Consider the following 14,430-nt stretch of genomic DNA (forward strand, 5'->3'; position numbering starts at 1 on the left):
CCATGAAGTCTATCTTTCCCCTCAACGTAAGCTGTTCTCAGCAGTTTACAAAATGCCTGCCATCAGTTATTTTTCTAATTCTATTTTTTCTACCATGGTAAAGTGAAGTTCGAAGTACAGGAGTTCCCGTCGTGGTGCAGCACAAACAAATCCGACTAGGAACGTTTGCGGGTTCGATCCCTGGCTTTGCTCAGTGGGTCAAGGATCTGGCGTTGCCGTGAGCTGTGGTGTAGGTCACAGACGCAGCTCAGATCTGGCGTTGCTGTGGCTGTGGTGTAGGTCAGCAGCGTAGCTCCGATTAGACCCCTAGCCTGGGAACCTCTATATGCCACGGGTGAGGGCCTAAAAAAAAAAAGAGAGAGAAAAAAAGTTCAAAGTACAATAGCTTAAATGATGTCAGTTCAAGTAGTAAAGCTTTTATGTCTCCCATGAATATTAATATTTATTTATAATCACTGTATATGACAATAAAATAAATATTTCATATAAACATACTAGATATCATACATATTTTTGTCTAGAAAGCAAGGAAGAAGAGAAAAACAGGGAAAGATAAAAGTTTGAAATTTGTTAAATCAGAAGTGATAATAAAGCAATTTCAAATCTTTACGCAACTAATGTGAGAGCAAGCCAGACACGAAGGAATTGCTTCTGGGAGGCATGATATTTCAGAAAAGCTTGATTCACTTACATTATTGCTTTTATAAATAAGTTTATTATTTTGTAAGGTCAATTAGTAAATTAAGCCCTGTTTTAAGAAATTTTTTTCTTTTTAAGTAACGATATTATTAGAATTAAGAAAATATGTAGTAGCAGCAAGGAAAGACAATATAAGATGGAATCTGTGAACTAGAAATCAACCAGTTACTTAAATACACCCTTGAGATCTAGCTGCAAAAGTGAGTACGGAGTATGTTGTAATAATTAAGTTTCAAAAGTTATAGGTAAGGCTTCCACTTCTGGCCATCATAAAAACAAACAAACAAACAAACAAAAACAACAAAAAAAACTGGTACCAGACTTATCTTTTTATGGTGAGCAACAGTAAAACAAAATATAAGAGGCAACAGACAGCAAAGAACTATCAAGTGGCTTTTTATGCTCTGCCAATAATTGGAATGCCTGCCAGAACAAAATGCAACAGGGTTTCAAGGAAAACAACATAATTGGGACTCCCTAAAATGGTAGAGCACACACTAAAAATCACTGAACGTACGAAGAAACAGAAAAACATGACCCATAAACAAAAAAAATTTTAAGTAGTAAATAGAGAAAGATATTCCAGATGTTAGAATTAGTTGACAAAAACTATAAAGCAGTATACCAAAAACAGACCCACAGTGTTGCTGGTGGCCTTGCAGGCTAAGGATCCAGCATCATCACTGCAGCGGTTCAGGTCATGCTGTGGCACCCGTTTCATCCCTGGCCCAGGAACTTCTACATGCCTCAGGCATGCCAAAAAAAAAAAAAAAAAAAAAAAAAAAAAAAATAGATCCATACATGCGTAGCAAAATAATTTTCAGCAAATGTGCCAAAGTAATTTGGTGGAAAAAGGAAACTCTTTTTAACAAATGATACAAGAATTCAATACGAAAAAAATGAAACTCAACCTCTAATTGACCTATACACACAAAATTAATTCAATATGGATCACAGATCTAATGACAACTTCTAAAAGACAGTATAGGAGAAAACCTTTGACCCCTGTGGTAAGCAAAGATTTCTTAAGATACAAAAAGCACTATCCATAAAGGGAAAACCTGACAAGAAAACGTAATCAAAATGAAAATGTCTGCTCATCAAAAGATACCATAAAGAAAACTGAAAGGCAAACCACAAACTGAAAGAAAATATTCCTAAGGCATGTATCTGATAACAAACTACAGAATATTAATAAAACAAATAAACCAATTAAAATCTGAGCCAAAGATTTGATACAACACTGCCCAGAAGATACACCCACGACCGACAGGCCCACAAAAAGGTGGGAGAAATCCAAATTAAAACCATAACGAGATGATGTTCCACACTTACCAGAATGACTAAAATCAAAATGCTAGCAACACCAAGTGTCGGCAAGGATGTGGAAGTACTGGGATTCTCATCCACTGGTGTGAGAGGCTAAGACGGTGCGACAGCCTAGGAAGAGCTGAGGCACCGCAAAGTCAAACACATGCCTACCCCATGGCGCCCCTCTTCTCTTCTTGTCTACACAGTCCAGAAGAACTAAAAACACCCCTCTATAGAAAGATCTATACAAATATTTATAGCTTCATCCGTAACAGCCAAAAACTAGAAATAACTTGAATGTCCATCAAAAAGAGAATCAGGAGTTCCCATCGTGGCGCAGTGGTTAACGAATCCGACTAGGAACCATGAGGTTGCGAGTTCGATCCCTGCCCTTGCTCAGTGGGTTAACGATCCGGCGTTGCCGTGAGCTGTGGTGTAGGTTGCAGACGCGGCTCGGATCCTGCGTTGCTGTGGCTCTGGTGTAGGCCGGTGGCTACAGCTCCGATTCAACCCCTAGCCTGGGAACCTCCATATGCCGCGGGAGCGGCCCAAGAAATAGCAACAACAACAACAAAAAAAAATAAATAAATAAACTTTAAAAAAAAAAAAAAAAAAAAGAGAATCAATTGCCATGTAATCACACCACAAATAAGCTACTGATACATGTAACCATATGAATTAATCTCAAAACACTGCTGAGTGAGTAGCCAGACACACAGGTGTACATATGTTATGATTCCATTTGTATAAAGTTTAACCATAGGTGAAATAATCTATGGAGATAAAAATCAGAAGGTAAATGTCTACTAGGGGTTTGAATTAACTGGTAAGGGCACAGAGAAACTTTCCGGGGCGACAGAAATGTCCCACGTCTTGAGTAGGTTACTGATTAAACAGGAGTATCATCTGCCAAAACTCATCAAATTAAACACTTGAGATTTGTACATCTCACCATATGTAAACTCTACCTCGATATAAAAAGAAAAAATTCACTTACGAAAATTTCAACATTCATCCAGAATGAAATTATATTTTTCAAAGCAGCATACTTTGAAAAAGATTCCAAGAGAACTTTATTTCTAATCACTTAAATTTTAAAAGAACTTAGAGGTCCCACCAACTTATTAATAAGACCACTGCTCTGAATGGAAGAATTTCTCCGAAATGTAAGGAACTTCGGCAGAGTACTATGGCCTGTTTCCATAAACAACAAATCTGTTTTCTGGGGCTATGAGCTCCTTTAGGCAGAATGCCAGTGGAATAAAGACTTAGAGAAACAGAAAAAAGACGAAAGGGAGTAAAAGAAAGATCAAAATAAGTCAAAGGACAGCATCGTACCTGTTGGGAGAGGTATATATATCCTTTTTTCTAACCTCCTTCGCAAAGCTTCATCAATGTCCCATGGGAAGTTCGTAGCAGCCAGCACCATGACCATCTTGGAAGGATCGTCATTCTCTAAAGCTCCCCCAACTCCTACAGAGTAAGGGGCGAAAGGAGAGCATTTGTCCTACAAGCCTTTGTCCTTTCATCCAACTAACACTTCTAAGCATCAGCCACAGGCTTGGTGGGACGAGGCGGTCCTTCTGACCTCTGTATGGTGTCAGAACCAGACAAAGCAACAGATAACTATAAAGGAGATAGAAGAATCCACATAACTATTGCAGATAGTCTAATCCAATATGAAAAACCAATTTTTTTTTTCTGTAAGAAAATGTTTTATTTCCTCTGAAGAGGTGAGGGAGCTTATATTGTTTTACTCCTTTCTTATTTTCTTAAGTCACAAAGTTTCTCAAAAATTTTTAAATTCTAGTTATTCTACTTGATTTTCTCTAGAAGAGGGAATAGAATAGGGTTCACATCTACTTAAGATACTAGCCTGCAATCATAATTTTGAGAGACAGATTCTACTGCAATAATTTTGTCCTTCAAACTTCTAAGTGAACTCGAAAATAAATTTAGGAATGAACCTAACCATCAGTCCCTATTAAAAACAACTTCTTTTTATTAATAACACAACTATTGTTAGTACAAAATAATAATAATACAAAACCTACTTTTTCAGAATTAAAATTTTAGAATAAACATGTCAGGTTTATAGAATGGAAACTCTGGAAAATATACATTAAAAAATGTTAAAACCTCACACACTTTATTAATAGGAGTTTCTAGCCTGGCATAACACAAATAAGCAGATTTAAAGCAACCCAATTCAACATGGTATTTTTTCATAAATTATTACTAAATTCCTATTTCAATCATTACTATAAAGACTCAAGCTGGCCAAGTAAATAATCAATAGTCACACCAACACCTAGCAACAAAATTCAGCTGACTAAAATCGTATTCAGTGATGTTTTTCAATGTCTCATGTGTTTTCGATTATATCTGTCTTCCAAATTGTAACACGTTCTTCCTCTCATACTTTAACAGAAATAAAAATGATACATTTACTGAGAAAAGATACTCCTGGTACTACATTATTTCATGCATCTTATGATGCCTGGCACTGCATACAACATATATGTTAAGAATTCAGTAACTATCCATGATTGATGGATAACCACAGCTGTTTAAAAGAACACACTCTGGAGATTATTTATATATATATATGTGTGTGTGTGTGTATATGTATATATATTTAATAGTGACTGTTAGGTTCATTCTTATATATTTATATAAATATATATACACACACACATATACACACATTTTATGTTTTCTCATAGTTTGCTTAAATAGCCTCCTGTTCACCACACAATTACCAGGGTAATATATGCGTTAAAAAAAAAATTAACTCTGGGCCCTAAAAAAATAGCACTCTCATCCTCCCATGGCTCCCCAAAGCCTTTTCTTCTGTGTCTGAATAACTTCTACCAGAGCCTCAAGCCCAAGAGTTTGGCCATTGCATACTTTTTTTTACGAGTCTTAAAGGCCCCAGGGATCCTGGGTCACTCTCTAGAAGCTTTGCTCTAAATAGTAAGCTCCCTGAAGGCCAAGACATTCCTTTTCTTTGTAACCTCAGAGTCCTAAATGGTACAAGTATGCAATAAGTATTTTTTGACTGCATGAACAAATGAACAAATGGGTGGATGAATAAATGATTACAAATAAATTCAGGCTGCCTTTTTGTCCATTTGCTGAGAATTTCAAAAGTATGAATCTATACAAAATCCGAAAAGGAACTATAACATTTTTCAGACAGTAATTAAATATCCATTACCATCCATCTGTATGAGTAGTTCAGACTTGACTCTGCGACTTGCCTCGTGTTCATCAGAGGTTCCTCTTCGACTGCAGATAGAATCTATCTCATCAATGAAGATGGTGGTGGGGGCATAAAATCTAGCCTTGGTGAAAATATTTTAAATACATCACTTAATGATCTCATCAAATAATTGAATGTTTTTAAAAATACCATTTCTTCCTTCTAAAACAATGTTTTAAAAAAAACGAGAAATTTCTTACTACTTTAATGCCACCGTTTGGCTACTGACAGAGGTTAAATCAATCATATCAGAAAAAGGAAAATTCCAAAAATAAAAGGTCAGTTAGATGGTTGGTGGAATCAGGTGACAGATACATAGGGATTCATGGTACCATTTTTTCTACTTTTGTGTTTAAAAATTTCTATAATACTAAAAAGTTTCCAAAGATAAATCACCAATCTATCCTCAAATATGCATTAAGTAACTATTACAAATCCCTTACGAAAAAGGAACAAATTTTGATAGATCAATGTCTAACTGATTTTCAAAGTCTATCTGAATATATACCTCTACTCAACCAGCTCCTAAGAGATGCAGAAATGTTAAGTCACACCACACACACCACACACACACACACACACACACACACACACACACAGAGGCCAGGTCTCTTCTGCCCTCACTGGACGGGATGCAAAGGGCTTTTACCTCAGAGAAGGGACTTTAGAGACACCCAGCTACACCATAAAACCTAGGACCTCGTATCTTATTAGTGCGTCGAGAACTACTGGACGACAACTACTCTTGCCCTTTCTAAAGACGCTCCCTAGGTGAACGGATCTGGATTACAGGCATATCATGTGCTTACACAAACAATATGTCGGAATCGAAATACATCCTCACTCACCATCTCAAACAACAGACGAACTAACTTCTCAGATTCGCCTCTGTATTTGGACGTCAGCGTAGAAGAGGAGACGTTGAAGAAAGTTGTGCCACACTCAGTGGCAACAGCTTTAGCCAGCATGGTCTTACCAGTGCCTGGGGGCCCAACCATCAGCACACCCTGAGATGTGAAAAGATGTATTAAATGTTTGGCAGATTAAAATGTTTTCTTACAAAATATCTTCAACTATTACAGGACATGAAACTTTCCCCATCAAAAGATAAGCTCAACTGCCTCAGTAAAGTCATGGTGCATCTGGCCTGAGTATCATTTTATGGATAGAAAAAAACCAAAATGAAGAGTGATTTCACAAAATGTCTCAAAGCAGAGGTACTCAGAGACGGGCTAACCAAGAGCCTAGACATCAAGGACTCTCCTGGTACATTTAGAAAGAACCTACCGAGATTTTTCTCAACTGGCAGAAGACAAATATGTATGGTTTTGAGCACCGTTTAAGAGTGACTGGTCTGGAGTTCTCGTTGTGCTGCAGTGGCTAATGAATTTGACTAGGAAGCATGAGGTTGTGGGTTCAATCCCTGGCCTTGCCCAGTGGGTTAACAATCTGGCGTTGCCGTGAGCTGTGGTGTAGGTTGCAGGCGCGGCTTGAATCCTGAGTTGCTGCGGCTCTGGTGTAGATCAGAGGCTACAGCTCCAATTAGACCCCTAGCCTGGAAACCTCCATATGCCGTGGGAACGGCCCTAGAAAAGGTAAAAAGACCAAAAAACAAACAAACAAACAAACAAACAAACACAACCAGAGTGACTGGTCTGTTTCCACAATGAAAATAGGATGACATTTTCCACCAAATGGAGAATTAAACATCCCTTGCCCTCCTAAGGGACAAAACCTATCTTCCTCAACACACTTATAACATATACTCTTCATCAGAAATAAATATCTATTTATCAGTTAATAAGGTAGCCGAAATCTAGTGGTAATTCAAACATAACCAAATTAGCTAGTATTTTATCAGTTTAATGTGCTGGACGGTAATAGTTTACATAAAATACTGTTAGTAATGAAAAAGCCACTCAATATAGACTAAAACCTAAAATTTAGTTACTTCTCACCCTTGAAAACAAACAGAAAAGCATTCCATAAGAACAAATCAATGAGGAGTAGAATTAATCCAGAACAGCAACCCTCCCGTCTTGAAGAGTAAGGAATTTTTAAACACTTACTTTCTTCTAACACTTTTTTAATAAGAGTTCAGATACATAGTTAACACATTTCTTTTGCATAACAGCTGATCTTAAGAGGAATTCTGAGCCCTTTGTTAATTTAATAAGCTTCGGGGGATTTAAACTTTGAAAACTAAGTGTATACTGAAGTTTCATAAACTCTAAATTCAGAAACTGTCCAAACCCTTTTCTAGCTATAGAATTTCGATACCCAGGACAACCAGAGATCACTAGGATTTGAAACACTAGTTGCACAAGAAAAAAATGTTGCTTCCAAGAAGCCTTTAACTATGCATGAGATTGACAGTTTGAAAACCGTGAAGACAACTAATGATACGCCTAGCGAAGCCAGAGTGCCTTTTTCCCTCTCTACGTCCCCTCTCTACGTCCCCTCCGTTCCCGGAGTGTCACTGATGTGGCCGTGACCCGAAGGAGATCATTTCCAGCGCTGGCATCTGTACAGAGATTTCAGCTCAAAGACACAGCATAGCATTTATAAATTTCACCTCCTCCTGATGTTACTTCATCAATTATCGCCTCTATTTCTTGTAGCTCCTCCACTGCTAGCTCCATTTATTTTAAAAATAAAGCCCTTCACTTGACTATACAGCTCCTCCGGCTACTGCCTACCTCTTCTTTTCCCTTCCCAGTCAACCTGCTTCGAATTTCTTCTTCACAAGCTACAGTTCGACTTCTGTCTCTACTACTTCACGAACCCAGGGGTCACTTCTCAACTCACCGCTGCTTCCTCCTCGCTGACCTCTGATGCTGCCAGTACCTTCTCCCTGACAGGCCTTCTCCCTAGGCCGGTCCTAGGACGCCGCGCTTTCCTGATGCTCCTGCCATCAGGACCATCTCCAGGGTGGCCAGGTCGCCTCTCCTTGCTGCCCTTTATGGTCCCGAAGCAAGCCTAAGTCTTCTGCTCTCTGAAAACCCCTTTATAACACTCTTTGAACAATTTCTTCCATACTCACATTATCAATCACTGCTTATACCTCCCAGTTTGAAACTTAAACTCTATCCTGAGCTCCAGACCTCTACTTCCGACTATCTGCTGAGTTTTTACCTAAATTATGTTTTGTTTCTATTTAAACCTGCTCCTCTTCTCAATTTGTTTTTTTAAATTTATTTATTTTCCCGCTGTACAGCATGGGGGCCAAGATACACTTACATGAATACATTTTTTTTCCACCCTTTGTTCTGTTGCGATATAAGTATTTAGACATAGTTCTCAATGCTACTCAGCAGGATCTCATTGTAAATCCATTCCAAGTTGTATCCCATAACCCCAGGCTCCCGATCCCTCCCACTTCCTCTCTCTCCCCCCAGGTGGCCACAAGTCTATTCTCCAGATCCATGATTTTCTTTTCTGTGGAAATGTTCATTTGTGCTGTGTATTAGATTCCAGTTATAAGTGATATCATATGGTATTTGTCTTTCGCTTTCTGACTCATTTCACTCAGTATGAGAGTCTCTAGTTCCATCCATGTTGCTATAAATGGTATTATGTCGTTCTTTTTTATGGCTGAGTAGTATTCCATTGTGTATATATACCACATCTTCCTAATCCAATCATCTGTTGATGGACATTTAGGTTGTTTCCATGTGTTGGCTATTGTGAATAGTGCTGCAGTGAACATGCGGGTGCATGTGTGTTTTTCAAGGAAACTCTTGTCCGGCTATATGCCCAAGAGTGGGATTGTGGGGTCATATGGAAGTTCTATGTATAGATTTCTAAGGTACCTCCAAACTGTTCTCCATAGTGCCTGCACCAGTTTACATTCCCACCAACAGTGCACGAGGGTTCCCTTTTCTCCACAACCCCTCAAAGCACTTGTTATTTGTGGACTTATTAATGATGGCCATTCTGATTGGTGTGAGGTGGTATCTCATGGTAGTTTTGATTTGCATTTCTCTCATAATTGGCGATGTTGAGGATTTTTTTCAATTTCTAGTATCAGTTCATTGTACCCTGCCCTGCCCTTTCCCCAGTTCCTGGGAGGCAGACTCTACCTCCTTGGAATTTCCCAGTGATGAGTGTCTTTGTTGTTCACATTGAGCCCTGAAGCTGTATGCCAATGAGGTGACTCATGATGGGCCCCTATATAGATTATGCTAGTGAGATGACTCAGCATGGGGGGTGGCCTTGCCAGAAAAACCAACCATGTGATTAGTGGGTTGGGGCTTTGAGCCATGTGATATCAACCAGCCCTCTAGGAAGAGAAAGGGGACCGGAGATTGAGACCCATGGGCAATGATTCCATCAATCGTGACTATGCAATGAAACCCCAATAAAAACCCTGGACACTGAAGCTTGAGTGAGTGCCCCTGCTGGCAGCACCGTACTGCTGTCACACTTCCACACACTCGGAGGGTAAAGCATCCTGCTCCCAAAGGAAGAGGACAACTGACCTGGCGCTCTCAGCACCCCCCAGATCTCGCCCCATGCACGCCTTCCTTTGGCTAGTTCTGATTTGCCTCCTTTCGCTGTAACCAAAACTGTAATTGGAAGTACAAGGCTAGCCTAAGCTCTGTGACTCGTTCTTGAGAATGATCAAACCTGAGGATGCAGTGAGAACCCCTAAATTTAGAGCCAGCTGTCAGAAGGGAGGATGACCTAGGGACCCCCCAATTTGCAGCCGGCAGATTTTCCACAGAACTGCCCTCCTCCTGTGAAGTTTGGCCCAATTCTGGGGAGCCGGCATCAGAGAGATCGCACATTCCTTCAACTCAAGCTTGGAACCTGGGAGTCTCTCTCCCCTATAAACCATCCATCACAATGTTATCCCTTACACCTTTCAAGCATCTCTCACAAACCCGCCCATTTTTCACAGGCCAAATAACAACTGCCTTCCTTCAGGTCCTCATCGTGTGGCTCGACTCTCCTGACAGAGCCTGATCAGACCGCTCATCCATACCCACCTACGGCCATCTCCACTCTGCTGCCAAGCTCATTTCCCCACATGTGCAAATCACCCCTGCTCAAAATGTACAGGGCTCGTCGTGAGGAGCCAGGCTGTACCTACCGTTTCAGCTGTTTTAAAACCCTTTTAAGTACCTATTTTATCAAGACCTTATTCTTTCTTTTAAACACTGTTTTCAAAGTTGTAATAAAGGGGGAATCTATGGTAATATGTTCCCCAAATGAGGTAAATTTATAACAAACAGTCCATACACGTTTTTGAGTTCTGAAAGGCAATCAAAATGCCATGGGTGTTGGAAGCCATTTGTGTAAATACACAATTTCTCCTCCTCTCTACTTCGGGGCATCTCAGACGAGGAGGCGGTACTGAGAAGAGAAGAAACTTTCTAGCTAACTCAGGAGGGCAAAGTAAGACCAAGCTTCATTTCACTCTGCCAGTCAGAGTCTACCATCGACTCTGCCAATGACTAAGACCAAAAAAAGTTCCCGGCAGACTTCCCATCATGGTCCAAAGGAAACGAATCTGACGAGCATCCATGAGGACGCAGGTGTGATCCATGGCCTTGCTCAGTGGGTTAGGGATCCAGCGTTTGCCGTGAGCTGTGGTATAGGTGGAAGATGCGGCTCGTATCTGGTGTTGCTGTGGCTGTGGTGTAGGCTGGTGGCGAAAGCTCCGATTCGACCCCTAGCCTGGGAACCTCCATATGCCTTGTGTGCAGCCCTGAAAAGACCAAAAAAAAAAAAAAAAAAAGTTCCAGGCAGAAGCTGTTGGGAGAGCTTTTCAATATGCTAAAATGAAAACACTGGACTTAGAAGGAACTAGTCCTGGGCAGGCTTCAAACTGTAAAGCACAGGACAAGCTAGAAAGAAACATTCTGATTACATCTGAGAATTACATCAAGCCTAGATAAGGTGATCAAAATAACTACTGAGAAATAGGCCAGCTTTGTAAAAGGTATTTACTTGGTCAGGCACTTAGGCTATGAATACATACTATTACTATTTAATTTGCAAGCTAACTTCTTATTTACACAAACAGACATCTAGAAAATTCTTAAAACTAATCTCTAGCTTAATGCCCCCGAGGGAAGTGACTTCAAGGACCCGAATTTTGCCACTCCAGGCCCCTCTCCTGCCACGGAGAGGCAGCACGTCTCTACTGCAAATCTAAATCCAGGTATCTGAAGTGTAATCAAAGCCTCCCAACCTTTACAGACTGTGTTAGGAAACACACAAATACACTACAATGCTGACTTTCACTATCAGGCAAGCAGCATGTTCACACCTATATTATTTTTTAAAATTCTCACCTTCCACGGCCTTCTAATCCCTTTGAAAAAGTCAGGCATCCACATGGGAAGAACCACAGCTTCCCTCAGCAACTTCTTAGCTTCCTCCAGATCTGCTATGTCATCCCTTCAGAAGAACAGCAAACATCCCTTCAGCATGCTTACACACGGACACCTCGGATTTACGATCAACACGACTTCTTTTATTTTTTTACTTATGAAATTCTTCTTACCATAAATACATTATTCTAACTTTTACTGTAAAGTGATCACAGAAAACACATGCAGTTATAAATTAGGACATGTTATTCAATTAACAACCTTTGTCAGTTGGGGCAACATCAAAGTAACATGAAAATGTCCAAGTTGTATTCTCGAAGAACCGTCCTGCCAATCCTACGCGCTCATATTATGGATGAAGTCATAATTAGGAGATGAATGGAAAACCAGACAAGACTCACACCAAGCCCACCTTCAGCTTGTTTTCCCCGCTACTTTACTTCGAGGACTCGCAGACTCACCAGTGAATGCTGGGGTTCCTGGAGACGATGTCTCTCTCAAGGGCTTCCACCAGATCCTTATCATACGCAGCACCATCAAACTTCGGAATTTCACCATCACTTGCACAGTCTTGCATGTTCTTCCTTCCCTGGGGACAGGCGTAAAAAAAGGACTGGTCAATAACAAGGTAGTTTTAATTAACATCATTAGGCTTTCAAAATATTGCAGTGTAACCATTTAAAATGATTTAGTGTTAATTTTTTAAAACAGTGTTTTCTGATAGCCCAAATGCCATCCTCCCCTACTTAATTCATCAGAAATAGGTCAACTGGCCAACGTTATTAGACACTTAAAATTTACATTCTCGAGAGGACAGCTGCATGCAGACTAAAACGAGCTGGCCACCTCCAAGTCTGTGGGTGCAGTGGATTTCCTCCACCTCCAGAAAATACTTAGGAGTATCATACAGAGGAAGAAAAAAAATCAATTCACTGAGAACCTACTGTATGGCAAGAGATCTCACATATATTATCTCATTTTCTGTAACAACCCTACCAGGTCGGTATTACTACCTTATTTTTACAGACAAGGAACTGGGACTCAGAAGGGATAGTATCATTAGCACCACAACGCGATATACTTTACCCCAAACTCCGTATTTAATAATACAGTGTCTTCAACAGAGAATTCTATGCTGTAGTTTGCATGGGGTTCTGCCAAGATTTACTCAGCTCTGAAGAGCTTTAAATGAAGTGTGCTCAGCTCCCAGAGACAGTTCAACCACTGCAACTACTCCAGCACATAGAGCCAAATACCTCCCCAGAGCTTCAGCCCCATGGTTACAGTCTAACCCAAAAAGGAAAGGAAAAATGGCCCATTCCCTGAGCTTCAATCTGAAGAGAGAGAACAAGACGAACTTCTACCACACTCCATCTGAGATAAACCACAGACTGGGTCCTAAGTGTTAAGAGGGGACTGAATGGTTCTCTGGGCAAATGCTCCAGTTCTTTGAGCCGCTGGGAAAATGACCGAACGATATTCTGGTGACTTGACTTGACTATCTCTGGGTAGCATGGCAACAACATTAAGCTAAATTTTCAGAAAGATCCTTCTATTTCAGATGACAGATCTCAAAAGTGATATTATTAAAAAGAGTAAATGCCTACACAACAAAGATAACATCAACAAATTTAAAATAAGCTCAGCCTAGGGGTTCCTGTCGTGGTGCAGTCATGCAACTAGGAACCATGAGGTTGCAGGTTCAATCTCTGGCCTCGCTCAGTGGGTTAAGGATCCGGCGTTGCTGTGAGCTGCGGTGTAGGTTGCAGACACGGCTCGGATCCTGCACTGCTGTGGCTCTGGCATAGGCTGGCAGCTGTAGCTCCGATATGACCCCTAGCCTGGGAACCTCCATATGCCATGGGTAGGGCCCTAAAAAGACAAAAAAATTAAAAATTTTCAAAAAATAAATAAAATAAGCTCAGCCTAGAATCACACTATATAACAAAGATAGGTCAGGGCTAGTCACAAATCACTGGGAACACTCTATAAACTCTTCTAGAAATAAATCAACTAAAGAATGCAACAGAAACTGATATATTTGGGATTAACAACCTCTGATACAGCACTGCAATTTGACTTACCAAAAAATTAGTATTAAAACATACAAGGAGACGGTCATGTTAATATGAATGTCTAAGTGGTGGGAAGAATTTGATAAACACTTCCGAGGGAAGGGAAAAGCTGTACACTTATCAGGAAGCAATCACAGGATTTTAAGAACAATAAATACGCGACCATCTGTGTCCAAGAAAGACACTTTACTGTGCATTCAAGTTTTAGATGAGTGAATGGAAATACATCATCTGCCCTCCTCAAGCATCTAGTCTAGTGGGGGAAACATGTAACAAGTAAGCAAACCACAAACACACATCATTATTAACTGTGAAGTGCCCTGAAAAAACTAAGCGGTCAATGAGCTCAAAGGTATTGAGCAAAAGGAACAGGATGGAGAGAGGGTCAGAGGCCAGCTCACTGGGCCCCTATAGTTCATCGGGGGGAGTTTAAAGATTTTATTTTAAGCACATGGGGAAATTCTTGAAATGTGCTAAGCAGGGGAATGATAGGATCTGATTTACATTTTAAAATGACCCTTCTAGCTGCTACATGGAAAAAGGATGGGTTGGAGGAAGAAGCAGAAGCAGAGAAATAGAAGCCTGTATAAGCAGTCAAGGTCAAGACCCTCGATTCACAGAAGGGGAAACATGGGCATAAGCCAGTCCACTTGCCCCAGTACCCAAAGTTTCTCAGTGATAGACATGAGACTTTCATACCAATTAAGTACTCCAGAGAAGATTCTAGAACTCGTTCAAG

The 14,430-nt window shown here is 40.3% G+C and overlaps 1 protein-coding gene across 15 annotated transcripts in view; it reads right to left on the bottom strand.

Moving 5' to 3' along the window:
- KATNAL1 (katanin catalytic subunit A1 like 1) overlaps positions 1-14,430 on the bottom strand; it is a 66,984-nt gene that overhangs the window by 15,565 nt on the left and 36,989 nt on the right. For all 15 annotated transcript variants that reach the window (XM_021065541.1, XM_021065544.1, XM_021065542.1 and 12 more), the window contains 5 exons: positions 12,078-12,205; positions 11,578-11,683; positions 6,124-6,282; positions 5,231-5,357; positions 3,349-3,483 (listed from right to left, as the gene is read on the bottom strand). In XM_021065541.1, coding sequence (XP_020921200.1) covers positions 3,349-3,483; positions 5,231-5,357; positions 6,124-6,282; positions 11,578-11,683; positions 12,078-12,205 — 655 coding nt within the window. The remainder of the gene's footprint in view (positions 1-3,348; positions 3,484-5,230; positions 5,358-6,123; positions 6,283-11,577; positions 11,684-12,077; positions 12,206-14,430) is intronic.

This window comes from Sus scrofa, chromosome 11 (genome assembly GCF_000003025.6).
Source record: "Sus scrofa isolate TJ Tabasco breed Duroc chromosome 11, Sscrofa11.1, whole genome shotgun sequence".
In the NCBI taxonomy this organism is placed as follows: domain Eukaryota; kingdom Metazoa; phylum Chordata; class Mammalia; order Artiodactyla; family Suidae; genus Sus; species Sus scrofa.